This window comes from Osmerus eperlanus, chromosome 11 (genome assembly GCF_963692335.1).
Source record: "Osmerus eperlanus chromosome 11, fOsmEpe2.1, whole genome shotgun sequence".
Taxonomy (NCBI): domain Eukaryota; kingdom Metazoa; phylum Chordata; class Actinopteri; order Osmeriformes; family Osmeridae; genus Osmerus; species Osmerus eperlanus.
In genome coordinates, this window is record NC_085028.1 from 17604394 (window position 1) to 17631477 (window position 27084).

At 45.5% G+C, this 27084-nt stretch overlaps 3 protein-coding genes and 3 long non-coding RNA genes across 6 annotated transcripts in view; 2 read left to right on the forward strand and 4 right to left on the reverse strand.

Moving 5' to 3' along the window:
* Positions 1 to 1818, reverse strand: part of LOC134029679 (uncharacterized) — a 3084-nt gene extending 1266 nt beyond the window's left edge. Inside the window, exons 1-2 of the long non-coding RNA XR_009931668.1 lie at positions 1586 to 1818; positions 591 to 1361 (exon numbers count right to left, since the gene is read on the reverse strand). This is a non-coding gene — a long non-coding RNA (uncharacterized LOC134029679). The remainder of the gene's footprint in view (positions 1 to 590; positions 1362 to 1585) is intronic.
* LOC134029673 (extracellular calcium-sensing receptor-like) lies at positions 618 to 9709 on the forward strand. The gene is made up of 11 exons (XM_062473941.1): positions 618 to 893; positions 1051 to 1342; positions 1538 to 1780; positions 2053 to 2148; positions 2565 to 2868; positions 2992 to 3146; positions 5673 to 5903; positions 7551 to 7674; positions 7783 to 7976; positions 8095 to 8373; positions 8461 to 9709. Exons 1-11 carry the CDS (start codon positions 646 to 648, stop codon positions 8887 to 8889), a joined length of 2595 nt encoding a protein of 864 aa, XP_062329925.1. The 5' UTR covers positions 618 to 645; the 3' UTR covers positions 8890 to 9709.
* LOC134029680 (uncharacterized) lies at positions 2998 to 7679 on the reverse strand. Its single transcript, XR_009931669.1, has 3 exons — positions 7180 to 7679; positions 5685 to 5858; positions 2998 to 3131 (listed from the first exon to the last, which is right to left on the reverse strand). It is a non-coding gene; the product is annotated as an uncharacterized LOC134029680 (long non-coding RNA).
* LOC134029676 (uncharacterized) lies at positions 7794 to 16797 on the reverse strand. The gene is made up of 5 exons (XR_009931662.1): positions 16678 to 16797; positions 14008 to 14181; positions 13618 to 13807; positions 11133 to 13529; positions 7794 to 8851 (listed from the first exon to the last, which is right to left on the reverse strand). It is a non-coding gene; the product is annotated as an uncharacterized LOC134029676 (long non-coding RNA).
* Positions 11006 to 18838, forward strand: LOC134029667 (extracellular calcium-sensing receptor-like). The gene is made up of 12 exons (XM_062473935.1): positions 11006 to 11090; positions 11215 to 11435; positions 11593 to 11884; positions 12304 to 12546; positions 12833 to 12928; positions 13251 to 13554; positions 13668 to 13822; positions 13996 to 14226; positions 17049 to 17172; positions 17548 to 17741; positions 17860 to 18138; positions 18227 to 18838. The coding sequence occupies exons 2-12, from the start codon at positions 11218 to 11220 to the stop codon at positions 18653 to 18655; spliced, it is 2565 nt and encodes an 854-aa protein (XP_062329919.1). The 5' UTR covers positions 11006 to 11090; positions 11215 to 11217; the 3' UTR covers positions 18656 to 18838.
* Positions 18839 to 19825: 987 nt separating this feature from the next.
* On the reverse strand, positions 19826 to 25415 carry LOC134029674 (extracellular calcium-sensing receptor-like). The gene is made up of 10 exons (XM_062473942.1): positions 25143 to 25415; positions 24705 to 24947; positions 24321 to 24416; positions 23681 to 23984; positions 23390 to 23544; positions 22990 to 23220; positions 22204 to 22327; positions 21762 to 21955; positions 21365 to 21643; positions 19826 to 20391 (listed from the first exon to the last, which is right to left on the reverse strand). Exons 1-10 carry the CDS (start codon positions 25398 to 25400, stop codon positions 19963 to 19965), a joined length of 2313 nt encoding a protein of 770 aa, XP_062329926.1. The 5' UTR covers positions 25401 to 25415; the 3' UTR covers positions 19826 to 19962.
* Positions 25416 to 27084: the final 1669 nt, after the last annotated feature.

Genomic DNA, 27084 nt, shown 5'->3' on the forward strand with positions numbered 1-27084 from the left:
AGAGACGTTACTGCAGACCATTTCCTGTGATTTTGATATTTTGTGAAAATTCTTGAGTCTTATTTTTTGTCTGCTGTTACTGCGGCTCAAATCAGCAAACTGATTAAGATATAAAACCCAACCTCGACAGAAGCCACGTCGGTGGAGACGGACATTATTTGTTACTCTCGTTCAACAATAGGAATCGTAAAAGAAGAATAACGCAAGGTGGTTTCAGAAGGCCACTAACCCCTGTTATTACAACACGCTCACATGGCTTCTCCCCAGTTACCCCACCCCTTCCCTCAGAATGCCCTGCCCTCCCTCTCACTGTGCCCCATGGTGGCCATGGATTATTTAGCCGCGGGCTAATTTCTTCCTATATCAGTGATACCCTGGCTGTCTCCTCTTCCTTCCTCTCCCCTTCTCTCTGGAAGGAGGATGCCCAGGAACATTTCTGTCTCCTCTGAGTTCCCCTCTCTTTCTCTCTCACTCTCTCTTATTAATCTGTTTACCAATTCAAAATGTTTTTTCAGGTGGCTGGAGCTGGTGAAGTATAATTTCATGAACAGAAAAGAAATGTACAGTGAGAATAGATTGTTTTATCTTACTGTGTCTGATCACTTTCCATCCTTTAAGTTGGTCTTCTTTTCTCAGCTCCATGTGATGGTTCTCCGTCGGTCCTCTCCCCAGGTGATGTGGCTCTCTGGCCGGCTGTGGTTGCTGGCCTGCCTCCCTGGGCTGGTCCTGGGGCTGGCAGGAGGGGGGGCCTGCCGGCTGTTGGCTAAGCCTGTGTCCGGCAGTGTATATCGGGCAGGGGACGTCGTGATCGGGGGACTGTTCCCCATCCATGTGGAAGCTCCAGAACCTGAGCTAGAGTTTAGGAGCAAGCGCAGCAACACTAACTGTACCATGTAAGTGGTTTGTAAAAGCAAATGTATACAATTGTTTTTGGAGCGTCGTCTGTGAAATGGTTCAATCTCCTTCTTTGCAGTTGTGCAAACCCAGGTCCTTTAACCCAGAACTCTTTTCTTCTCCCTTCCCTCCCTACATCTTGCTCCCCTGCTCCAGTTTCTACCAGCGGGCGTACCGCTGGCTCCAGACCATGATCTTTGCTGTGGAGGAGGTGAACCGTAACCCTAGCCTCCTCCCTGGGCTCAGGCTGGGGTACCTGGCCTCAGACTCCTGCCTGGTCGAGGGCACCGCCTTGGGGGCAGCCCTGGGCATGGTGACCGGGCAGGAAGACTCCATATCAGGCACAGACTGTGGCACAACTCCCGAGGTGCCAGTCATCATCGGAGACACCAGCTCCTCCTCCTCCATCGTGGTGGCACAGACCCTGGGAGTGTTTACCCTGCCCATGGTAGGCAGGGAGGCTCCGTCTATGGATGAATACTACTTCTTCTTTCCCCCTCCCAACTTTGCTGGGATGCTGTGCAAAGAAACTGATTCACAAAAGATTACATCTGGGTTTCCAAAAAACATTTTAACCTGTCTTTATTCCTTGTTTCTTTCTTGTTTGTCTCTCTTTCTGCCCCTCTCTCTCCTTTCCCCCCAGGTGAGCTACTTTGCGTCCTGTACTTGTTTGAGTGACCGTAGGAAGTACCCCTCCTTCTTCAGGACTGTTCCCAGCGATGCCTTCCAGGCACGGGCCATGGCCTGGCTTCTGTCCCGGCTAGGCTGGACCTGGGTGGGCCTGTTGTCTGGGGACGATGACTACGGGAAGTATGGGGTCCAAATGCTGCTGCAGGAGCTGAGGGGCTCTGGAGTGTGTGTCTCTTACTCTGAGGTCATCCCCAAGGTATTCTATACAAGTCTGTGTCTGTTCATCCATCTGTATAGGCTTTCCTCTTTCTCTCTTTACTCTCTCTCTCGCTCTCTCTCTCTCTCTCTGAGGTCCCCAAAGTACTGTCTGAAGACCTGCCTCATTGTTTTTGTGTCGGTATCTGTTTCTGTGTTTTTGATTTTGTATCTGTGTCTGCTTTTCTCTCTTTTTTCTCTCTCATCAGTCTCTCTGTCTCACTTCTCTTCAGTCTCTCTCTCTTTGTAATCATCATTTTCTCCTCCCCTAAGGTCCATTCCCAGAGCAGGATCAGTCGGGTGGTTGACACCATCCAGAGGTCCTCTGCCACGGTTGTGGTGGTGTTTGCCAGCCCCCAGGATGCACAGGTGAGCCTCGTCAATACAGGTCTGTCTCAGATACTCATAATTAATACGATTCCACTTGCATCATTATCCTGTATTGTTGCCATATATGCATCGGAAGAATACCTGGTCTCTTTAACACATGTTACGTGTACAGTAGGTTCCACATCTGTGGAAGAGAGACAGATGCAAACAGGCTCTAACAGAATGTATATAAAATGTATATTCGTAAATATTGAATATTTTCACTATTTATAGAAATTTCAATATATTGAATTTTTCTTTCAATACATCTCTTAAAATCTCAGGTTAACATAGTATACACATTAGTGTACACATTACTAATTACCTTCTTGATGCAGGGGATATCATGTTTTTGATTTACTGGAAACGTCAGATGGGTATTTCAGACATTTGTCACTTTGTTTCTTTGCCTGCAGGCTCTCCTGAAAGAAGTGGTGCGTCAGAACATCACAGATAAGCAGTGGATCGCTAGCGAGGCCTGGATCACCTTCACCAGCCTCTCAGTCCCCCAGAACCTCCCCTCGCTGGCCGGCACCATCGGGTTTGCCCTCCGGAGGGCCCCTATCCCTGGGCTGGGAGACTTCCTGACCCAGCTGAGGCCAGACGGGCCCTCGCCCCATCACGACCCCTTCCTCAGGGAATTGTGGGAAGAGCTGTTTGGGTGTTCTTTGGAGGCCGGTCAGGGCACTGCTCAGCTGTGTTCAGGGTCAGAGGTCATAGGTCAGTGTACCTGTTATAGGAAAACTGTCTTGTTCATAACAATGAGGTTCTTGATTGACTCACTTTGACATGTAAAGTGAGTCAATTTACATGTTTCTGCTTGTTTCAATTTCTCAAACCCAGTGGAGGGGGAGAGTATGTACGCGGACGTGTCACAGCTGAGGGGCACCTATAACGTGTACAAGGCCGTGTACGCCATCGCCCACGCTCTGCATGGCATGCTGGCCTGCCCACCTGGAGACCTGTGTCCCAACCTCCAGCACCTGCAGCCCAAAGACGTGAGCTGACCTTTAACATCATACTGAATAAGGCTTTAGAAACACGTAATCAAAGGGATTATTATTCTTTAAGGGATTATAAATACAAATTATTCGATCCTATTTTAAGGACAAGTGTACTTCCCCAAAGGACACTTGTCCTTCGGGGAAGTTAGACATATTTTTCACTTGTTTACCACCTGAATGTACTTGTCCAAAACAAAAACATTTGCTAATGTATAAATATGACAACTATAGACAGATAGCAAATTGATAAATGTTATTTTATAACTGATTGGGCTTGTTTTGTACAAATTACTTGAAGTCACTGTGACATTGACATCTTGACAGGCAGGCTTACATGTGTCATATCTAAAAGAGCTTGTTCCTTTGAACAAAGAGGAGGATCTGAAATTATAACTAGAGAGGGTACAATTTCCAGCCCGATTTGTAGGAAACTTGGTGAAGGGGTGTAGCATTGGCCAACATAATTCTTACCATGATTCATCATTCGGCTCCTTAACAATCGCTGCAAAAGAGCTGCAGTTCCTGTGCAGAGAAAGGAGAACCTAGCAGAACAACCATCTCTCCAGATCTACATCATAGCCAAAGCCCACCTGAGGTCGCGACAGCTAGTCAGACTCGTTAGATCAGAGAGGTATATCAGGTCTCAACATTAACATTTTTTGGAACTTACTGGCCCCAAGACAATTTTTACTGGCCCCCCCCTCCAAAAGTTGTAATTTATCATTGTTACAACAAAACCAAAGACTTATAAGTTGTGTTATTCTGTTAACATGTTTAACCATTTATTAAAAACATCCTGGATATAAAAAGAACAAAAATGAAATCACATTTCTAGTGATAAAAAATAAAAAGGTAATAGTCAGGAAACAATTGACTTTTAACCTCAAAAATGACGTGCTCTCTTCCCTGCTGACAGCCATCTCTGCACAACTCTGTCTGGCTGAAACTGAAACCTCTGGTCCCTGAATGCTAATATATAAAAGCTTCCATAGCATTTCATCAGTATGATACTAAGTACCCAAGTCGGCACCATTCTTCTGCTGCAGTTCAATAGCCTGGGGGAACGAGGCGAACGGCTGGCCCGTCTTAATTACGTGATATGCCGTTGTTATAAGTCGTGCAATAACATGATGGGCATCTACATTGAAATTCCTGACCAGCATGGTCAACAGCCTGGAAGATGGATTGTCAACCATCCGCTTAGCTGTCACGCAAAACATTTTTTTTTTTTTACTGTTGCTACTTTACAGCCTTTTACCGTTAAAATTACGGATTTTTTTTACAGTGTAGCAATGAAGAAGGCTCGCTGATATCGCTAGAACGTTGTATCTATGCATCGTTGCTAACGTGTGATGACGTTGTGACTGAGTTCCCTTGTGCCACAAACGGCACTTTTTGCCAGAAAAACTTAGTTCAAGCCTAAACCGTCAAACGGAACCTTCGCGCGAATACAAGCGACTCAATCTGGACCAAGACAAACATTTTGACACCAACGTTGTCTATGTAGTCCAAATATTGAGGGATCCTTAGGCGGGCTTGACATTACCTTAACTTTTTGAGGCACTTTTACAAGGTACATTTACCTTTCACTAGTCCATGCACAAAAGTCATTTGTCCCTTTGACCAACGAAGATGAGCTGTAATATTATACAAATAATATAGGTAACAATTGAGGTGTAATTAAAAATGTTATTCGTTACATTAAACATTTACACAATTTCTGCAGAATGAAACACTTTCTGTTATGTACTGTATTGCAGCTTCGTCCCAAGATTTCTACAGTCCGTGCAGCTAATTTAATGCTCAACACTTGAACGGGGACTTATTACTTAAAAGAGGAATTATTTACTGTGTCTTCTCAGTTACACTATCAGGGTTTGGAAATACTGTGACTTGCTAAAGTAGGCAAATGGCTAGTAGAACATAACATTTCATCATAATTTCAGTCAATCAAACAGCTGCAAGACCCAGTGAAATGTTATATACAGCTAGCAAACTAACGTTAGCTAGCATCGCTAACGACATTGGCTAACTCAACTTCGGTAGGCTATCCTCATTATTTGCAAGCTAGCTAAACTTATACTATATCTAAAATAATTTTGTAGACATAACAATGGGTTTTGCCATTAAATGTGTCCAGTAAATTTCTCTTCCACTTGCCCTACAAAAAAATCCACTTGTCCCAGACAAGCAGACAAGACTTAAGGTCTTTGCACACTGAGTCCGAAATTCGTGTCCGAAATGTTCGCACGTAAAAAAATAAATACGACCTAATGTTATGTCAATCGCGTTTACAAACTGCCTCAGAAACTTTCGTCCGTCAAAAAAAAGTTCGGATTGGGTTCGATTTTCTGCGTTTCTCGCATCCATAGCCAGCATTTTGAGAGTTTTTTTGACAATTCAGAGGCACTGAATTTTGAGGCTGACGATTACGAAAAAACGTAAACGAAAATTTCGCACTCAGTGTGCAAGGGTCTTTAATGTCGATCCCTGTAATGGGAGTTGTTTGCTCTCTTACAGATTGTTCAGTACCTGAGAGGTGTGAACTTCACCACACATGTGGGTGACCCCGTCCACTTTGACCAGAATGGAGATCCACCTGCTTCCTATGACATCATCAACTGGCACGTGACCCCACAGGGTGGGGCGGAATTTGACACCGTCGGACATTTTTTGACATCTGAGGGATCGGGGGGCCAGTTTCACCTGGAACTTGAGAGAGTGATGTGGGGTGGTGGGAGTGGACGTGAGGTAAGACTCAAGGAAATGTAGAAAAAATATGTGCAAAGGTGAAGCAATACTATGTAGTATGTAGTTTGTCAACTAAAATATCTGGAAGAGGTTACTGTTGAAAGTGTATGATGTGATTCTGTAAATCAAATGATAGTATTTGATAATATATTTAAACTTTTTTGTGTATTGTTGTTGTTGAAAAATTAGTAGAGAATTTTTGAAAGGCAGAAAAAATAATTTCAGGCAAAAAAGTTTCCCCATAACTTTTGAAAGGGTAAAGTTTTTTGGGGGAAAAACGGTTTTGAAGAAAAGTTTTGGAAAGTTGAAAAAATATTTTCGAAAAATTGTGACTCTACTGTACTCTTCTCTGCTTAGTTAATTAATATCATTTGAGGTCGAGTTACCAGCGTGACACTAAAACAGGTAGAAGCAGGGCTGTAAAGTCTCACGCATTCGCCGTGAGACTCACGCATTTGAACAATTTCTCACACTCACGCAACACCTTGTACTTGTCACGTATTTCAACTGTTTCTCGCGCTGAGAAGGGATAACATCCAGCTAAATACAATTAACCCGTTAAGGAGTAGCGTCACACATATGTGATCGTTCGAAAGCAGGCCCCACAGAGTACCGTCACACGTGTGATTCTGAACATTCCAACCGACTATTTTCTGATAGACAAAAACTATATGACAAACGCTATAGTAAGGCTTCAAAATTTACAATTAGGAGGCTAACAAGTAACACTAGCAGGTAGTAGCATTGCTACGAGTATTATGCTAGGTAACGGAAGCTAACTAAAACTAGCTAGCTTCCGTTTTGGAAAAATAACTGGTGGAAGCGTCGGTAATATTTAGAACTCACTCCTTAAAAGGTTAAAAATCATCTATCGTCCTTGTTGTGAACGGCCTTTACACCCTGTGAGCTGTCTGGTTTCCTTGGAAACGATAAACTAACTGCTATCTAGCGATGCCCGCCCTGGCTCTAACCATGTACATTTGATTACATTTAGGAGGAAACAACAACAGAAAATGTTAACTACAAAAACACTATAGTTCATACATTGATATATATCAGTCGAGTCAGACAAACGTTGCAGTGCCTTCGACATGGTTTCACAAGTGTAGTTTGACAACAACCTACAAGCTAGTGCTAACTCGCCCTACTTTAGAATACTAGAGCAAAGCCAGCTAGAGCTAATATACTACAATGTACATGTGCTACAATATAATATAAAGGTACACTATACAAAACGAATTACAACCGTATGAACGATTGTGTGACATTTACCCACCTGAAAGAATAATGAAAATAGAGAGTCGGCTGGTCGTCAGTGGCTTCTCAAGTTAGATGTTAACCGCCAACTGAGGAACGCTGACGCAGCACGAGCCCACTGCTTTTATAACCGCGGTGAGCCCTTTGTAACTCACAATAAAAATGCTACATATAAGCAAGTGGGCAATTACATACATATCCTGTGTGCCACACTGATGATGCCAGTATATAAGGTTCGCATTGCTAATGATGCCAGTACATACTGTATGATGCTAGCAATGTCAGGATTAGTGATGCTGGCATTGCTATTGCTAATAATAACAGGATATATGCTAATGATGCTAAGATATGCTACGCTAGCATGCTAATGATGCCAGGACACTCCTCCAGGTGCCCGTGTCTGTGTGCAGCACTCCCTGCCCCCCTGGCACCTGGAAGGCGGCACAGAAGGGCCGACCAATCTGCTGCTTTGACTGTCTGCCCTGCTCAGAGGGGGAGGTCAGCAGAGAGACAGGTAACTGGGATTGACTGGGATTCTAATTCTAGATTCCAATTCTGATACTGTGACTCTGATTCTGATCAGAACTGAGCTCTTCTCCCGACTCGGGCCCTTCCCTCTCAGGATCGGTGGAGTGCAGCCGGTGTCCTGAGAGGTTCTGGTCCAGCCCAGACCACACTGAGTGCATCCCCCAGCAGGTGGACTTCCTGTCCCTCAGCGACAGCATGGGAATCGCCCTGTCCGTCATCTCTGTTGTCGGGGCAACACTAACAGCCGCAACCTTGATTACTTTTATTTGTCACCGACACACGCCACTGGTACGAATACACTGTGGGATTTAGAACATGCTACACTGCTGTTACATATTTGTACTCTTACAACATTTTATATGATAGGTTTCCTGTATAATGTTTTTGTATTTATTAATCTCTTTAGGTCCGGGCCAACAACTCAGAGCTGAGCTTCCTGCTTCTGCTGTCACTCAAGCTCTGCTTCCTGTGTGCGCTGGCATTCATTGGTCAGCCCAGGCCTTGGTCCTGCATGCTGAGACACACCCTGTTTGGGATCAGTTTCGTGCTGTGCCTCTCCTGCCTGCTGAGCAGAACCGTGGTGGTTCTGGTGGCCTTCCGCTCCACCCTCCCTGGAGAGAACCTAATGCGGTACCTGGGTCCCAACCAGCAGAGGCTGGGCATCTCTCTCTGCACGCTGGTACAGGTGGGCCTGACAAGCTTACAATGTAATGAACTAATGGTACACCAAGCAGTGGCTTCAGGGTTATCAAATGAAGGTTTCTGTTCCCAGGTGCTGATCTGTGTGTTGTGGCTGTCCCTGGCCCCCCCTCGGCCTACAGAGAGGGGCATCAGAGGAGACCAGGGGCCCAAGATCTTGTTGGAATGTGCTGTGGGCTCCGTGGCGGGCTTCTCCCTGGTCCTGGGGTACATCGGCCTGCTGGCCTCCCTCTGCCTCCTCCTGGCCTTCCTGGCCAGAAAACTCCCAGACAACTTCAACGAGGCCAAGCTCATCACCTTCAGCATGCTGATCTTCTGCGCTGTGTGGGTGTCGTTCGTCCCCGCCTATGTCAGCTCTCCGGGAAAGTACACGGTTGCCGTGGAGATCTTTGCCATCCTGGCCTCCAGTTACGGACTTCTGGCCTGCATCTTCGTCCCAAAGTGTTACATCATCCTGCTGAGGCCTGAGAGGAACACCAAGAAACAGATGATGGCCAAATAACATCAAGGCCTTCTGTATGATAATACTTTGCTATTGCTTTTAGTGACTTCATTGAGGTCTGTGAATTTTACTGAGAAATCTTCTAATGCTAAAATAAGTTCATGTACACCAGTGGTTCCCAAACTTTCTACAGTCCTGTACCCCTTCAGACATTTAATCTCCATCTACGTATCCCCCGTTTTTTGTAAACGCCGCCGCCGCCCCCTCCCCTCGCGCACATATACAGTCTATAACACTTGAAACTGTGAAATTGTCAGGGATTTCAGGACTTGGATGGAAGTTTAGATCAAACTGAGTTTTATTAGCAATACAACCCAGGTAAAGGGAAATGAGAAACAAATAAGGAGGTTGAACTAACTCACTCAGGGGTTTAACGGGAATGACTATTTAACTCAAACAAGGCAAAACAGATGAAAACCAAGATACTCAGCGTCAAACGCCGGAAGAACACAAACTAGCAATGTTTAACTATAAGGGCATAAATAAACAGTGTGCAGAAGTGTGTGTGTTGAATTTGAAAAGGGGGGCGTGGCCGGAGCGGAGTTCAGCCAGAAATAATCACCACAGTAGCTGTTTTGAGACGTCCTCTGCCATGTCACTGATACGCCGTGAAACAGTGTTGTTTGATGAAGCCATTGTCTGTATAGTTTTTTGGCCTTTTCCCCCAGCATTGCCCCAACCATATCCACGGCAGACAGCAGTTAGCAAATGTATTTAGTTTCTTTTTTTTCACTTTGAAAATGTAAATCAAATCTCCCCACGTACCCCCTGAACCACTTCGCGTACCCAGTTTGGGAACCGATGATGTCACACTTTGTCTCATCTTACGAGTCCCCTCAAGTTCCTTTATTTTGTCAAAAACTTCTAAATATTCTAGCCTGCTTTGTCCAAAAGTTAGTCTGTTGTATATGCATAACTATTGAATAATAATAAAAGACAGTGTTTAGAAACAACTGTGGTTATTTTGGCTCTCCTTGTATGTCTACAGTACACTGTGAAATAAAATGTGAATGCTAACCTCTAGATTAAGTCTTATTTTGTATCCCCTTATTCATATCTTACATTTAATTATTATCATCTACGTCTTACTTTTCATGATTTATTTGGATGCTTGTTTATTGGAGTCTTTCAGGTATGTTGGCTTTACAGCCATTGTGGGTTCCCCAAGCCCTGTGACCAGGAAGAAAGCTGTCAGGACCATATATCACAAGGCACACTACACAACAACTGCCTTTTGTCTCTAAAAATGAGCTCTCTGACCTTCATGCATCAGAGAGACGTTACTGCTGTTTGTCTGCTGTTACTGCGGCTCAAATCAGCAAACTGATTAAAGGTCCCATTACATGAAATGTTCATTTTAGGAGGTTATTTAACATAAATATGAGTTCCCCTAGCCTGCCTTTGGTCCCCCAGTGGCTAGAAATTTTGATAGGTGTAAACCAAGCCCTGGGTATTCTTCTCCGCCTTTGAGAAAATGAAAGCTGAAACTGAACACTCGCGCGCGGTGTTTCTTGAGTTTTATTGGGCACTGGTCACTCGCGCTGTGTTTATTGAGTGAATTTTGACTATGGCAGTCAGTGTAATAGTGTGTGATATTCCCTGCCATAATGTCAACATTCCTGTGTTGACATTTTTCCGACATAAAAAAAGAAATTAAAAAAGAAATTATATAAATAAAAAATATAAAAAAGCATCATAAAAAAATCGATTCACATACATTTATGAATCGATCTGAATCGCTAGCAGACTGAATGGTGATTCAAATGTGAATCAATTTTTTCCCCCACCCCTAATTCTTTGTTACTCTCGTTCAACAATAGGAATCGTAAAAGAAGAGTAACGCAAGGTGGTTTCAGAAGGCCACTAACCCCCATTATTACAACACGCTCACATGGCTTCTCCCCAGTTACCCCACCCCTTCCCTCAGAATGCCCTGCCCTCCCTCTCACTGTGCCCCATGGTGGCCATGGATTATTTAGCCGCGGGCTAATTTCTTCCTATATCAGTGATACCCTGGCTGTCTCCTCTTCCTTCCTCTCCCCTTCTCTCTGGAAGGAGGATGCCCAGGAACATTTCTGTCTCCTCTGAGTTCCCCTCTCTTTCTCTCTCACTCTCTCTCTTATTAATCTGTTTACCAATTCAAAATGTTTTTTCAGGTGGCTGGAGCTGGTGAAGTATAATTTCATGAACAGAAAAGAAATGTACAGTGAGAATAGATACTAGAATAGATTGTTTTATCTTACTGTGTCTGATCACTGTCCATCCTTTAAGTTGGTCTTCTTTTCTCAGCTCCATGTGATGGTTCTCCGTCGGTCCTCTCCCCAGGTGATGTGGCTCTCTGGCCGGCTGTGGTTGCTGGCCTGCCTCCCTGGGCTGGTCCTGGGGCTGGCAGGAGGGGGGGCCTGCCGGCTGTTGGCTAAGCCTGTGTCCGGCAGTGTATATCGGGCAGGGGACGTGGTGATCGGGGGACTGTTCCCTATCCATGTGGAAGCTCCAGAACCTGAGCTGGAGTTTAGGAGCCAACGCAGCAACACTAACTGTACCATGTAAGTGGTTTGTAAAAGCAAATGTTTACAATTGTTTTTGAAGAGTCGTCTGTGAAATTATTCAATCTCCCTCTTTGCAGTTGTGCAAACCCAGGTCCTTTAACCCAGAACTCTTTTCTTCTCCCTTCCCTCCCTTTATCTTGCTCCCCTGCTCCAGTTTCAACCAGCGTGCGTACCGCTGGCTCCAGACCATGATCTTTGCTGTGGAGGAGGTGAACCGTAACCCTAGCCTCCTCCCTGGGCTCAGGCTGGGGTACCTGGCCTCAGACTCCTGCCTGGCCGAGGGCACCACCTTGGGGGCAGCCCTGGGCATGGTGACCGGGCAGGAAGACTCCATATCAGGCACAGACTGTGGCACAACCCCCGAGGTGCCAGTCATCATCGGAGACGACCGCTCCTCCTCCTCCATCGTGGTGGCACAGACCCTGGGAGTGTTTACCCTGCCCATGGTAGGTTGGGAGGTTACTAATAAATATTCCTTCTTCTTTCCACTTCCTTACTTTTTTGCGATGCTGTGCTCGAATATGAGGGAGAACAACTGTTTTTCTATGTCTAAATACTCCATCTGTGTGTGTCATGGCAAATTGTAAAGGTTTTAATTGTACTGTAATCATACTGATTTGCTTCCATTGCTGTCACCTGCGTTTAAATTGTTTCATGCATAAGTGAATTTACCCTCTTTATTACCCCTTGTACAGCCCTGTGTATTTATTTGTATAACTTTTTTTATTTTGCCTACTATTACGCTGATATTTCCCCTCATAGATGAATATAGTACCTACCCACCTACATTTAAATCTAGTTCTTACTTTCCCTCTCCTTTGTCATTTTCTCTCTCTCTCCCTCCCTCTCTCTCCTTTCCCCCCAGGTGAGCTACTTTGCGTCCTGTGCATGTTTGAGTGACAGTAGGAAGTACCCCTCCTTCTTCAGGACTGTTCCCAGCGATGCCTTCCAGGCGCGGGCCATGGCCTCACTTCTGTCCCGGCTTGGCTGGACCTGGGTGGGCCTGGTGTCTGGGGACGATGACTACGGGAAGTATGGGGTCCAAATGCTGCTGCAGGAGCTGAAGGGCTCTGGAGTGTGTGTCTCCTACTCTGAGGTCATCCCCAAGGTATTCTAGACAAGTCTGTGTCTGTTCATCCATCTGTATAGGCTTTCCTCTTTCACGCTCTCTCTCTCTTTCTCTCTCTCTCTCTCTCTCTCTGAGGTCCCCAAAGTACTGTCTGAAGACCTGCCTCATTGTTCTCGTGTCGGTATCTGTTTCTGTATGTTTTTGATTTTGTATATTCTTCTCTCTCTTTTTCTCTCTCCTCTCTCATCCTCTTGCACTTTCTCTCACTTCTCTTCAGTTTCACTTCTCTTCTCTCTCTCTAATCATCCTTTTCTTCTCCCCTAAGGTCCATTCCCAGAGCAGGATCAGTCGGGTGGTTGACACCATCCAGAGGTCCTCTGCCACGGTTGTGGTGGTGTTTGCCATCTCCCAGGATGCACAGGTGAGCCTCGTCAATACAGGTCTATCTCAGATACTCACAATTAATATGATTCCACTTGCAACATTATCTTGTATTGTTGCCATATATGCATCAGAACAATATAGCAGGGCAGAAATGCCCTATGTCGATATTTTATGTGGCCCTGATATCTGCCATTGTCACATAACGTAGCATAGCACACAACATAGCTTTGGTGGAGCATGCAACACATTATCTTATTCCATGGTGCAAGGGGGATTCCACAAATAGCATACTTTAAAAGACAAACCGATTTCTCAGACAGAAAAAGACAACTTCCCTGACCCTGTTTTTCATTAAACAGTTTCTGTTAAAAGAAGTAGTCCGTCAGAACATCACAGATAAGCAGTGGGTCGCTACCGAGGCCTGGGTCACCTTCACCAGCCTCTCAGTCCCCGAGAACCTCCCGTCGCTGGCCGGCACCATCGGGTTTGCCCTCCGGAGGGCCCCTATCCCTGGGCTGGGAGACTTCCTGACCCAGCTGAAGCCAGACGGGCCCTCGCCCCATCACGACCCCTTCCTCAGGGAATTGTGGGAAGAGCTGTTTGGGTGTTCTTTGGAGGCCGGTCAGGGCACTGCTCGGCTGTGTTCAGGGTCAGAAGTCATAGGTCAGTGTACCTATTATAGGAAAACTGTCTTGTTCATAACAATGAAGGTCTTGATTGACTCACTTTGACATGATTTTCATGTAAATCAGCTTGTTTCAATTTCTGAAACCCAGTGGAGGGGGAGAGTATGTACGCGGATGTGTCACAGCTGAGGGGCACCTATAACGTGTACAAGGCAGTGTACGCCATCGCCCACGCTCTGCATGGCATGCTGGCCTGCCCTCCTGGAGACCTGTGTCCCAACCTCCAGCACCTGCAGCCCAAAGACGTGAGCTGACCTTTAACATCATACTGAATAAGGCTTTAGAAACACGTAATCAAAGGGATTATTATTCTTTAAGGGATTATCAATACAAATTATTCTATCTATATTTTATTCTGATCTATTTTCATGATTAGCAACCAAATACTGTAAAATGGGAGTTGTTTGCTCTCTTACAGATTGTTCAGTACCTGAGAGGTGTGAACTTCACTACACATGTGGGTGACCCCGTCCACTTTGACCAGAATGGAGATCCACCTGCTTCCTATGACATCATCAACTGGCACGTGACCCCACAGGGTGGGGCAGAATTTGCCACTGTCGGACATTTTGTGACATCTGAGGGATCGGGGGGCCAGTTTCACCTGGAAATCGAGAGAGTGATGTGGGGTGGTGGGAGTGGACGTGCGGTAAGACTCAAGGAAATTTAGAAAAAATATGTGCAAAGGTGAAGCAATACTATGTAGTATTTTGGTAGTATTTTAGTGGTATTTTGTCAACTAAAATATCTGGAAGAGGTTCCTTTTAAAAGCGTATGATGTGGTTCTGTAAATCAAAGGATAGTATTTGATTATATATTTAAACTTTTTTGTGTATTGTTGTGTATGGAAAAATTATTTTGATTTATTACTTTTTTCGAAAGTATTCGATATATATTTTCTGAAAAAAGTTTCCCCTAAAAAGTTTTGAAAGGGTAAAGTTTGTCGGGGGGGAAAAACGGTTTTGAAGAAATTTTTTGAAAAGTTGAAAGAATATTTTCGAAAAATAGTTACTCTACTGTACTCTACTGTAGGCCTACTCTTCTCTGCTTAATTAATTAATTTGATTTGAGGTCGAGTTACCAGCGTGACACAAACAGGTAGAAGCAGGGCTTTAAAGTCTCAGCATTCGCCGTGAGACTCACGCATTTGAACAATTGTCGTATTGTTAGATTGAACTACTTGTCACGTATTTCAACTGTTTCTCACGCTGAGAAGGGATAACATCCAGCTATATACAATTAATGGACGAGGCGCATATTTCTTCAGAGTTGATAGTTGTCTCGAGCTAAAAATCACCTATCGTCCTTGTTGTGAACGGCCTTTACGGTGCGTTTACACTGCAGCGACGCGATGCGAGCAACAACACGTTTTCCATTCATTTTCAATGGAGCCAGACGAATCGCTTGCGTGGAGCATTGTGGGTAGCGACGCGATCGAGTTGAGATTTTCTCAACTTTATGCAAATGAGGAGCGATTTTCGCAAGCGATGGCCAATCGCAGTGTTTTCTTGTTTCTCGTAACGTAGCAACCATGGTAAACATTTCTAGCTTTCAGTTTTTAAGATGGAGGACAAACTAATCACCTGTGTGGCTGCATATCCAGTCCTGTTCTATACGTCTCTGTATTTGTACAAAGACATTAATAAAAAGAATGAGGCCAGGCGCAGGTTTGCCGACGTTGTCGGTGCTCCTGGTGGTTTTTTTGTACTTTCAAATTCAGTCTCTCGTCACATTAGTTACATAACTTTGTTCTGGTAACTAGGTAGTTACAGTAGCCCGGCTGGAACTCCCTGGTCGTATCGACAGATTAGCAGAGACTTTGAGTAATATAATAAAACGTTTTTACACATGTCAACGATATGTCTATTAAACAGTTTTGTATTTTGTATACAAGTTGTATTTTGATCGATGTTGATCGAGCGAGTGATGGCAAGCGATTCGCGTCGCTGCATTGTAACAGTGTGTTTACACTGCAGCGACGCGAATCGCTTGCCATCGCTCGCCTTCCCACAGTTCACCACGCGTGGGGGCGTATCAAACAGATTAATGTAGAATTGTAGTTCTCTAAAGTCACTGTTGTAGTTGTCATGGCCAAGTGTGCAGACTTGGGTTTACGTACTCGCAACATCGATCAAAATACAACTTGTATACAAAATACAAAACTGTTTAATAGACATACACGTTGACATGTGTAAAAACGTTTTATTATAGTACTCAAAGTCTCTGCTAATCTGTCGATACGACCAGGGAGTTCCAGCCGGGCTTATAGTAGTACCCCGGCTGGAACTCCCTGGAACGTAACTTTGTTCGAGAGTACAAAGTACAAAAAAAACACCAGGAGCACCGACAACGTCGGCAAACCTGCGCCTGGCCTCATTGTTTTTATTAATGTATTTGTACAAATACAGAGACGTATCGTACAGGACTGGATATGCAGCCACACAGGCGATTAGTTTCTCCTCCATCTTAAAAACTGAAAGCTAGAAATGTTTACCATGGTTGGTACGTTACGAGAAACAAGAAAACACTGCCATTGGCCATCGCTAGCGAAAATCGCTCCTCATTTGCATAAAGTTGAGAAAATCTCAACTCGATCGCGTCGCGTCGCTACCAACAATGCACCACGCAAGCGATTCGCCTGGCTCCATTGAAAATGAATGGAAAACATGTTGTCGCTCGCATCGGCGTCGCTGCAGTGTAAACGCACCGTAAACGCACTGTTACACCCTGCGAGCTGTCTGGTTTCCTTGGAAACGATAAACTAACTGCTATCTAGCGATTCGCGTCCTGGCTCTAACCATGTACATTTGATTACATTTAGGAGGAAACAACAGAAAATGTTATCTACAAAAACACTATAGTTCATACATTGATATATATCAGTCGAGTCAGACAAACGTTGCAGTGCCTTCGACATGGTTTCACAAGTGTAGTTTGACAACAACCTACAAGCTAGTGCTAACTCGCCCTACTTTAGAATACTAGAGCAAAGCCAGCTAGAGCTAATATACTACAATGTACATGTGCTACAATATAATATAAAGGTACACTATACAAAACGAATTACAACCGTATGAACGAGTGTGTGACGTTTACCCACCTGAAAGAATAATGAAAATAGAGAGTCGGCTGGTCGTCAGTGGCTTCTCAAGTTAGATGTTAACCGCCAACTGAGGAACGCTGACGCAGCGCAAGCCCACTGATTTTATAACCGCGGTGAGCCCTTTGTAACTCACAATAAAAATGCTACATATAAACATGTGGGCAATTACATACATATCCTGTGTGCCACACTAATGATGCCAGTATATAAAGTTAGCATTGCTAATGATGCCAGTACATACTGTATGATGCTAGCAATGTCAGGATTAGTGATGCTGGCATTGCTATTGCTAACAATAACAGGATATATGCTAATGATGCTAGGATATGCTACGCTAGCATGCTAATGATGCCAGGACATTCCCCCAGGTGCCCGTGTCTGTGTGCAGCACTCCCTGCCCCCCTGGCACCTGGAAGGCGGCACAGAAGGGCCGACCAATCTGCTGCTTCGACTGTCTGCCCTGCTCAGAGGGGGAGGTCAGCAGAGAGACAGGTACCTGGGATTGACTGGGACTCTAGATTCAAGGGGTGGGGGAAAAAATCGATTCACATTTGAATCACGATGCAGTCTTCTAGCGATCAATCAATTCACAAATGTAAAAAAATTATTTATATTTATTTATAAAAAATAAAAAAAAATTGTGAATCCATTTCTAATCGAATCGTGAGGTGGGCTACCAAAAGATTCCAACCCCTACTAGATTCTGATTTTGATACTAACCAATTATGATCCTGGACTTGATCCTGATACTGACTCTGATGTTCTTATTCTCGATTCCGATTCTGATACTGACTGACTCTGATTCTAAGTGACTCTGATTCTGATCAGAACTGACCTCTTCTCCCGACTCGGGCCCTTCCCTCTCAGGGTCGGTGGAGTGCAGCCGGTGTCCTGAGAGGTTCTGGTCCAGCCCAGACCACACTGAGTGCATCCCCCAGCAGGTGGACTTCCTGTCCCTCAGCGACAGCATGGGAATCGTCCTGTCCGTCATCTCTGTCGTCGGGGCAACACTAACAGCCGCAACCTTGATTACTTTTATTTGTCACCGACACACCCCACTGGTACGAGTATACTGGATGATTTAGAACATGCTACACTGCTGTTACATATTTGTACTCTTACAACATTTTATATGATAGGTTTCCTGTATTATGTTTTTGTATTTCTGAATCTCTTTAGGTCCGGGCCAACAACTCAGAGCTGAGCTTCCTGCTTCTGTTGTCACTCAAGCTCTGCTTCCTGTGTGCGCTTGCGTTCATTGGTCAGCCCAGGCCTTGGTCCTGCATGCTGAGACACACCCTGTTTGGGATCAGCTTCGTGCTGTGCCTCTCCTGCCTGCTGAGCAGAACCGTGGTGGTTCTGGTGGCCTTCCGCTCCACCCTCCCTGGAGAGAACCTGATGCGGTACCTGGGTCCCAACCAGCAGAGGCTGGGCATCTCTCTCTGCACACTGGTACAGGTGGGCCTGACAAGCATGCAATGTAATGAACTAATGGTACACCAAGCATTGGCTTCAGGGTTATAAACTGAAGGCTTTCTGTTCCTAGGTGCTGATCTGTGTGTTGTGGCTGTCCCTGGCCCCCCCTCGGCCTACAGAGAGGGGCATCAGAGGAGACCAGGGGCCCAAGATCTTGTTGGAGTGTGCTGTGGGCTCCGTGGTGGGCTTCTCCCTGGTCCTTGGGTACATCGGCCTGCTGGCCTGCCTCTGCCTCCTCCTGGCCTTCCTGGCCAGAAAACTCCCAGACAACTTCAACGAGGCCAAGCTCATCACCTTCAGCATGCTGATCTTCTGCGCCGTCTGGGTCGCGTTCATTCCTGCCTACGTCAGCTCTCCGGGGAAGTACACGGTTGCCGTGGAGATCTTTGCCATCCTGGCCTCCAGTTACGGACTTCTGATCTGCATCTTCGCCCCAAAGTGTTACATCATCCTGCTGAGGCCTGAGAGGAACACCAAGAAACAGATGATGGCCAAATAACATCACGGCCTTCTGTATGATAATACTTTGCTATTGCTTTTAGTGACTTCATTGAGGTCTGTGAATTTTACAGAGAATTCTTCTAATGTTAATATACTGTAAGTTAATGTTGTTCACAAAGCACCCTTTGCCTCTAATCTTACTAGTCAGCTCAAGATCATTTCTTCGGTCAAAAATTTGAAAAATAATAAAGTATACATTGTTTTGGAACAATTGAAGTTATTGTTGCTTTCCTGTCTGTCTACAGTAACACTGTGGACCCATTCTGGGTCACTTGTAAATTGAAATGTGAATCCTAAATTCTATTATTTAATATTACCTCATTGATATCTTACATTTTAATATCCATTCTTATCTTAATACAAAGTGTATTTACATTTATGATAGTAGTGTTATGTCCTATCAGGACAGTAACTGTCTTTAGTTTTCATCAGGCAGTTTTTCTGAAAATCAGATACTGTGTTTTCTGTGTTGACAAAAACAATTGCTCTCTGACCCTTCTCCCTTTCAGACACTTTTAGTGTATTTGATATTTTGTGGAAATTCCTGAGTCTTGTGTGATGTTACTTAAGACATAAAACCAAACCTAGACAGAGGCCACGTTGTTAGTGGAGACGGACATTCTCTGTTACTCTCGTTCTACAACAGGAATTGTAGAAGGAAAGCAACACACATTGGTTTCAGAAGGCGCTGAAGTTATTACAACCAGCCCACATGGGTTTTCTCCAATTACCCCACCCCTTCTCAGACATAGTAAACAGACACAATAACAGTTCTAAACACTATGTGCTTTATTATTATTCAAAAGACGTTTAGACATAACATGCTACGTAAATGTCTCTGTCAAAAGAAATCTCCGAAAGCTGACTGGTAAATTAGCAAAGTTTAGCGCTCACTTTCTTTCACATATTAACCCTTGTGTTATCTTCGGGTCATTCTGACCTATCAGTCATTGTGACCCACCGTCGTATTGCGACAACTTTACCGCATACAAAAACAAAGTGAAGCATTTTCTTTTAACCGTTGGGCTGTCTCAGACCCCCCACATTGCGAAGGTTAAAAGAAAATTATTTTTATTTGTTTTTGTATTGGGTAAAATTGGGTAAACACAACGATGGTTCGTTATGAACCTTTGGGTCATGTGACCCGAAGGCAGCACAAGGGTTAAAACATTCAGTTCCACAAAAGGTTTATCAATAGGCTAGCAATCTGTCACAATGGAAAATATATATCATTGCACCATTATGTAAAACGCATGGAACTCTAAGAGGTCACTAAGCGATAGCAAAGTATTGAAGGCCGTGATGTTATTTGGCCATCATCTGTTTCTTGGTGTTCCTCTCAGGCCTCAGCAGGATGATGTAACACTTTGGGGCGAAGATGCAGGCCAGAAGTCCGTAACTGGAGGCCAGGATGGCAAAGATCTCCACGGCAACCGTGTACTTCCCTGGAGAGCTGACGTAAGCTGGGATGAACGCGACCCAGACGGCGCAGAAGATCAGCATGCTGAAGGTGATGAGCTTGGCCTCGTTGAAGTTGTCTGGGAGTTTTCTGGCCAGGAAGGCCAGGAGGAGGCAGAGGGAGGCCAGCAGGCCGATGTACCCAAGGACCAGGGAGAAGCCCACCACGGAGCCCACAGCACACTCCAACAAGATCTTGGGCCCCTGGTCTCCTCTGATGCCCCTCTCTGTAGGCCGAGGGGGGGCCAGGGACAGCCACAACACACAGATCAGCACCTGGGAACAGAAACCTTCAGTTTATAAGCCTGAAGCCACTGCTTGGTGTACCATTAGTCAGACCCTCCAGGAATTTGCGATCGCACCAATTCACACGAATTCAACGATTCCCCGCGAATTCAGCATGACGTTGCAATTTTAACCAATCACCGCAATTTTCCCGCAACTTTGACCAACCATCGTCTCCCACAACTCTCTCCCGTAGGGGTTAAATCCAATGTTGCGCCTGAACGCGTTCATTGAACTAAAGTTAATGAACTCGTTGCTAATTTTGGTGAACGTGAACTGAACGTACTGTATTACTGCCTGATGAACGATACTGTGAACGCGTTCATTCTGGTGTCTGTGAACTCTTTCACTCTTTTTAATTTTGTTCAATAAGGTACCAGATTTCTAGAGACTTCCAGGCGAAAAACACACCGTTAACAGTCCTGTATCCAGGGTTGCCCAACCAGTCAATTGTTGCATGTGCTTTCTTCTACTGTCTATGCCTGGCAAACGTGAGAGCGCCGAGTTGCGTAGAGGCCGAGAGCGGTATTGCAGACAGATAGAGATTTCAATCTTTTTTGTAAAAAAAAAGGGAGATTCCTCCCTTCAATGCATGCAAATGTAAATCCTGGTTGGATAAGGATAAAAAATGGGATATGATGAAAATTGACATGTTGGTAAGGTTATTTAGGGTATCATTTCTCAATGGTTTATTCTTTGATGAATGTTTGTTAATTACTTAATTTTCAACCAATAACTCAAGTAAAATTACAAAGAGGGAAATTCACAACTTTTTATGCAACTTTCACTTGCTCCCGCAATTTCATTGCAACAAACACCTAAAAAACACTGCAACTTTCATCGCAACCTTTTGAAAAAAGCTCCTGCGAAATCAGGAATTTTAGCCCGCAGCTATCACAAAAAAGGCCCGCGAAATCCTGGGGGGACTGATTAGTTCATTACATTGTAAGCTTGTCAGGCCCACCTGTACCAGCGTGCAGAGAGAGATGCCCAGCCTCTGCTGGTTGGGACCCAGGTACCGCATCAGGTTCTCTCCAGGGAGGGTGGAGCGGAAGGCCACCAGAACCACCACGGTTCTGCTCAGCAGGCAGGAGAGGCACAGCACGAAGCTGATCCCAAACAGGGTGTGTCTCAGCATGCAGGACCAAGGCCTGGGCTGACCAATAAATGCCAGCGCACACAGGAAGCAGAGCTTGAGTGACAGCAGAAGCAGGAAGCTCAGCTCTGAGTTGTTGGCCCGGACCTAAAGAGATTAATAAATACAAAAACATTATACAGGAAACCTATCATATAAAATGTTGTAAGACTACAAATATGTAACAGCAGTGTAGCATGTTCTAAATCCCCCAGTGTACTCGTACAAGTGGCGTGTGTCGGTGACAAATAAAAGTAATCAAGGTTGCGGCTGTTAGTGTTGCCCCGACGACAGAGATGACGGACAGGACGATTCCCATGCTGTCGCTGAGGGACAGGAAGTCCACCTGCTGGGGGATGCACTCAGTGTGGTCTGGGCTGGACCAGAACCTCTCAGGACACCGGCTGCACTCCACCGACCCTGAGAGGGAAGGGCCCGAGTCGGGAGAAGAGCTCAGTTCTGATCAGAATCAGAGTCACTTAGAATCAGAGTCAGTCAGTATCAGAATTGGAATCTAGAATTAGAATCCCAGCCAGAATTAGGGTCAGAGTCAGAATCGGAATCTAGAATAAGACCATCATAGTTAGTATCAGGATCAATTCCAGGATCAGAATTGGTTAGTATCGGAATCGGAATCTAGAATTAGAATCCCAGTCAATCCCAGGTACCTGTCTCTCTGCTGACCTCCCCCTCTGAGCAGGGCAGACAGTCGAAGCAGCAGATTGGTCGGCCCTTCTGTGCCGCCTTCCAGGTGCCAGGGGGGCAGGGAGTGCTGCACACAGACACGGGCACCTGGGGGAGTGTCCTGGCATCATTAGCATGCTAGCGTAGCATATCCTAGCATCATTAGCAATGCTAGCATCATAGATCCTGTTATTGTTAGCAATAGCAATGCCAGCATCACTAATCTTGGCATTGCTAGCATCATACAGTATGTACTGGCATCATTAGCAATGCTAACCTTATATACTGGCATCATCAGTGTGGCACACAGGATATGTACGTAATTGCCCACTTGCTTATATGTAGCATTTTTATTGTGAGTTACAAAGGGCACGAAGTGTACCTTTATATTGTAGCACATGTAGCTTGTAGGATATATTAGCTATCTTTGCTCTCGTTTAGTATTCTAAAGTAGGGCGAGTTAGCTTTCTAGTTTTTTTACTACTTTTTTTTCACTACTTTTTTTCAACCTTTCAAGTCTTTTTCTCAAAACCTTTTCAAAAATATTTTTTCAACCTTTAGAAACCTTTTTGCAGAAACCTTTTTACGAAAACTTTTTTCAACCTTTCCCCCCAAAAATATATATGATCAAATATTATGATTTGACTTGCAGAACCACATCATACGCTTTTAACAGTAAACTTTTCCAGATATTTTAGTTGACAAACTACATGCTACATAGTAATGCTTCACCTTTGCACATATTTTTTCTACATTTCCTTGAGTCTTACCTCACGTCCACTCCCACCACCCCACATCACTCTGTCAATTTCCAGGTGAAACTTGCCCCCCGATCCCTCAGATGTCACAAAATGTCCGACGGTGGAAAACTCCACCCCACCCTCTGGGGTCACGTGCCAGTTGATGATGTCATAGGAAGCAGGTGGATCTCCATTCTGGTCGAAGTGGACGGGGTCACCCACATGTGTAGTGAAGTTCACACCTCTCAGGTACTGAACAAGCTGTAAGAGAGCAACTCCCATTTTACAGTATTAGGTTGCTAATCATGAAAATAGATCAGAATAAAATATAGATAGAATAATTTGTATTTATAATCCCTTAAAGAATAATAATCCCTTTGATTACGTGTTTCTAAAGCCTTATTCAGTATGATGTTAAAGGTCAGCTCACGTCTTTGGGCTGCAGGTGCTGGAGGTTGGGACACAGGTCTCCAGGAGGGCAGGCCAGCATGCCATGCAGAGCGTGGGCGATGGCGTACACTGCCTTGTACACGTTATAGGTGGCCCTCAGCTGAGACACATCCGTGTACATACTCTCCCCCTCCACTGGGTTTAAAACAATTACAGAATTTCAGAACATGGTTAACGGTCAATACGACAATATGACAAAAAGTATGACATAACAATGCTTCATTTTGTGACGATCAACACAGTCGTTTTTTCCTGTAACAGGTACACTGACCTATGACCTCTGACCCTGAACACAGCCGAGCAGTGCCCTGACCGGCCTCCAAAGAACACCCAAACAGCTCTTCCCACAATTCCCTGAGGAAGGGGTCGTGATGGGGCGAGGGCCCGTCTGGCTTCAGCTGGGTCAGGAAGTCTCCCAGCCCAGGGATAGGGGCCCTCCGGAGGGCAAACCCGATGGTGCCGGCCAGCGAGGGGAGGTTCTCGGGGACCGTGAAGCTGGTCTCAGAGACCCAGGCCTCGGTAGCGATCCACTGCTTACCTGTGATTTTCTGACGGACCACCTCCTTCATGAGAGCCTGTAGGCAAAGAAACAGGAGGAGGGAAGTGGCCTCTGTCTGAAATACCGATCTGACATTTCCAGTAAATCAAAAACATGATATCCCCTGCATCAAGAAGGTAATTAGTAATGTGTATACTAATGTGTATACTATGTTAACCTGAGATTTTAAGCGATTAAAAAATGAATTCTGTTAGAGCGTGTTTGCATCTGTCTCTCTTCCACAGATGTGGAACCTACTGTACACGTAACATAAAAGAGACCTGATACTCTTCAAATGCATATATGGCAACAATACAAGTGGAATTGTATTAATTTTGAGTATCTGAGACAGACCTGTATTGACGAGGCTCACCTGTGCATCCTGGGAGATGGCAAACACCACCACAACCGTGGCAGAGGACCTCTGGATGGTGTCAACCACCCGACTGATCCTGCTCTGGGAATGGACCTTAGGGAGGAGAAAATAATGATTAGAGAGAGAGAAGAGAAGTGAAACTAAAGAGAAGTGAGAGAAAGAGGACAGAGAGAAAAAGAGAGAGAATATACCAAATCAAAAACACACAGAAACAGATACCGACAGGAAAACAATGAGGCAGGTCTTCAGACAGTACTTTGGGGACCTCAGAGAGAGAGAGAGAGAGAGAGAGAGAGAGAGAGAGAGAGAGAGAGAGAGAGAGAGAGAGAGAGAGGAAAGTCTATACAGATGGATGAACAGACACAGACTTGTCTAGAATACCTTGGGGATGACCTCAGAGTAGGAGACACACACTCCAGAGCCCCTCAGCTCCTGCAGCAGCATTTGGACCCCATACTTCCCGTAGTCATCGTCCCCAGACACCAGGCCCACCCAGGTCCAGCCAAGCCGGGACAGAAGTGAGGCTATGGCCCGTGCCTGGAAGGCATCACTGGGAACAGTCCTGAAGAAGGAGGGGTACTTCCTACTGTCACTCAAACACGCACAGGACGCAAAGTAACTCACCTGGGGGGAAAGGAGAGAGAGGGGCAGAAAGAGAGACAAACAAGAAAGAAACAAGGAATAAAGACAGGTTTAAATGTTCCTGGAAACACAGATGTAATCTTTAGAGAGAATCAATTTCTTTGCACAGCATCACAGCAAGGTTGGGAGGTTTAAGAAGAAGGACTATTCATCCATAGACGGAGCCTCCCTGCCTACCATGGGCAGGGTAAACACTCCCAGGGTCTGTGCCACCACGATGGAGGCTGAGGAGCGGGCATCTCCGATGATGACTGGCACCTCGGGGGTTGTGCCACAGTCTGTGCCTGATATGGAGTCTTCCTGCCCGGTCACCATGCCCAGGGCTGCCCCCAAGGTGGTGCCCTCGGCCAGGCAGGAGTCTGAGGCCAGGTACCCCAGCCTGAGCCCAGGGAGGAGGCTAGGGTTACGGTTCACCTCCTCCACAGCAAAGATCATGGTCTGGAGCCAGCGGTACGCCCGCTGGTAGAAACTGGAGCAGGGGAGCAAGATGGAGGGAGGGGAGGGAGAAGAAGAGAGAGTTCTGGGTTAAAGGACCTGGGTTTGCACAACTGCAAAGAGGGAGATCATTTCACAGACGACTCTTCAAAAACAATTGTATACATTTGCTTTTACAAACCACTTACATGGTACAGTTAGTGTTGCTGCGTTGGCTCCTAAACTCTAGCTCAGGTTCTGGAGCTTCCACATGGATGGGGAAAAGGCCCCCGATCACGACGTCCCCTGCCCGATATACACTGCCGGACACAGGCTTAGCCAACAGCCGGCAGGCCCCCCCTCCTGCCAGCCCCAGGACCAGCCCAGGGAGGCAGGCCAGCAACCACAGCCAGCCAGAGAGCCACATCACCTGGGGAGAGGACCGCCGGAGGCCAGGCAGAGAACCATCACATGGAGGAGACAAAACATACAACCTTGTTATTTGATGTCCAGGTAGCAGACAGAGAGATACAGACACTTGATAACATCGACAAAGATTAACTCTGGAACGACTGCCAGGTCGACTGTCAGGTCTCCAGAAATCACAGACCTCCAACTCACAACCAGCTGTGGAAGAACTCTTAGTTAGTACATGTACAGAACGAGTGACAGAGAGAGAGGCAGAGAGAGAGAGGCAGAGAGAGAGAGAGAGAGAGAGAGAGAGACAGAGAGAGAGAGACAGAGAGAGACAGAAAGAGAGAGAGAGAGAGTATAGTCGAGAAAAGCGCCACACTGTCAGAGGACGAATGAGGAGACGACCTACTGATATAGGCTGTTTTGTGTTTCTGTTAGTTCATAGACACACACACATACAGAGGAGAGATGGTTGATCTACCTTCCTTCCAGAGAGGAGAGATGGGAAACCAAGGAGGCGTGATCTACCTTCCTTCCAGAGAGGAGAGAGGAAGAAAGAGTGGCTGGAGGGGGGCACCCTTAAATAGGCAGAAATTTGCCTCCGGCGATATATTTCAGTGGCCATTTGAGACCATGATGCAACAACAACACAAATTGAGGGAATATCTTTCCTGTACTTTGACCTCTGATGGTTTACATGCAGCTCTATGAGCGCCTTTGAAGCTTTTTGTGTCGTTGCTTGTAAAAAGGGCTAAAAAACAAAAAAAGATTTTAGATTTCATTTAATTACACTGCGAGTGTGGTTTGTGAGTATGTTGGTTGGGGGGGTGGGGAGGTTTAAGGTCGACTTTTGCTCGGACCGCAGACTTTGCAATCACTCTAATCACAGTTGCAATTGAGTGCATTTACAGTCCACTCTCACCCACTTGACTTTCAACTGTCTGTTCCAAGTGACAGTCACTTCGGAAACTTGACCGGGCCTGTCAGAGTGGGAATTTGTGTGTATGTGTGGGTGTTTATGAGTGGGTGTGTGCATACGGGTGTGTGTGTGTGTGTCTGTGCATATCTGTGTGTGTCATTGTGTGTGTGTGTGTGTGTGTGTGTGTGTGTGTGTGTGTGTGTGTGTGTGTAGAGGAAGGCCATGGGAGTTCAATTAGGACTCTATTTTGAAAGAGAGGAGAGAGACAAGCCAGCAGCTTCTGTCGGTGAGCACCTAATTATACCCGGTGTCCTCTCCTTCTCTCCTCTTTCCCCTCTCCTTCTCCCCTCTTTCCCCTCTCCTTCTCTCCTC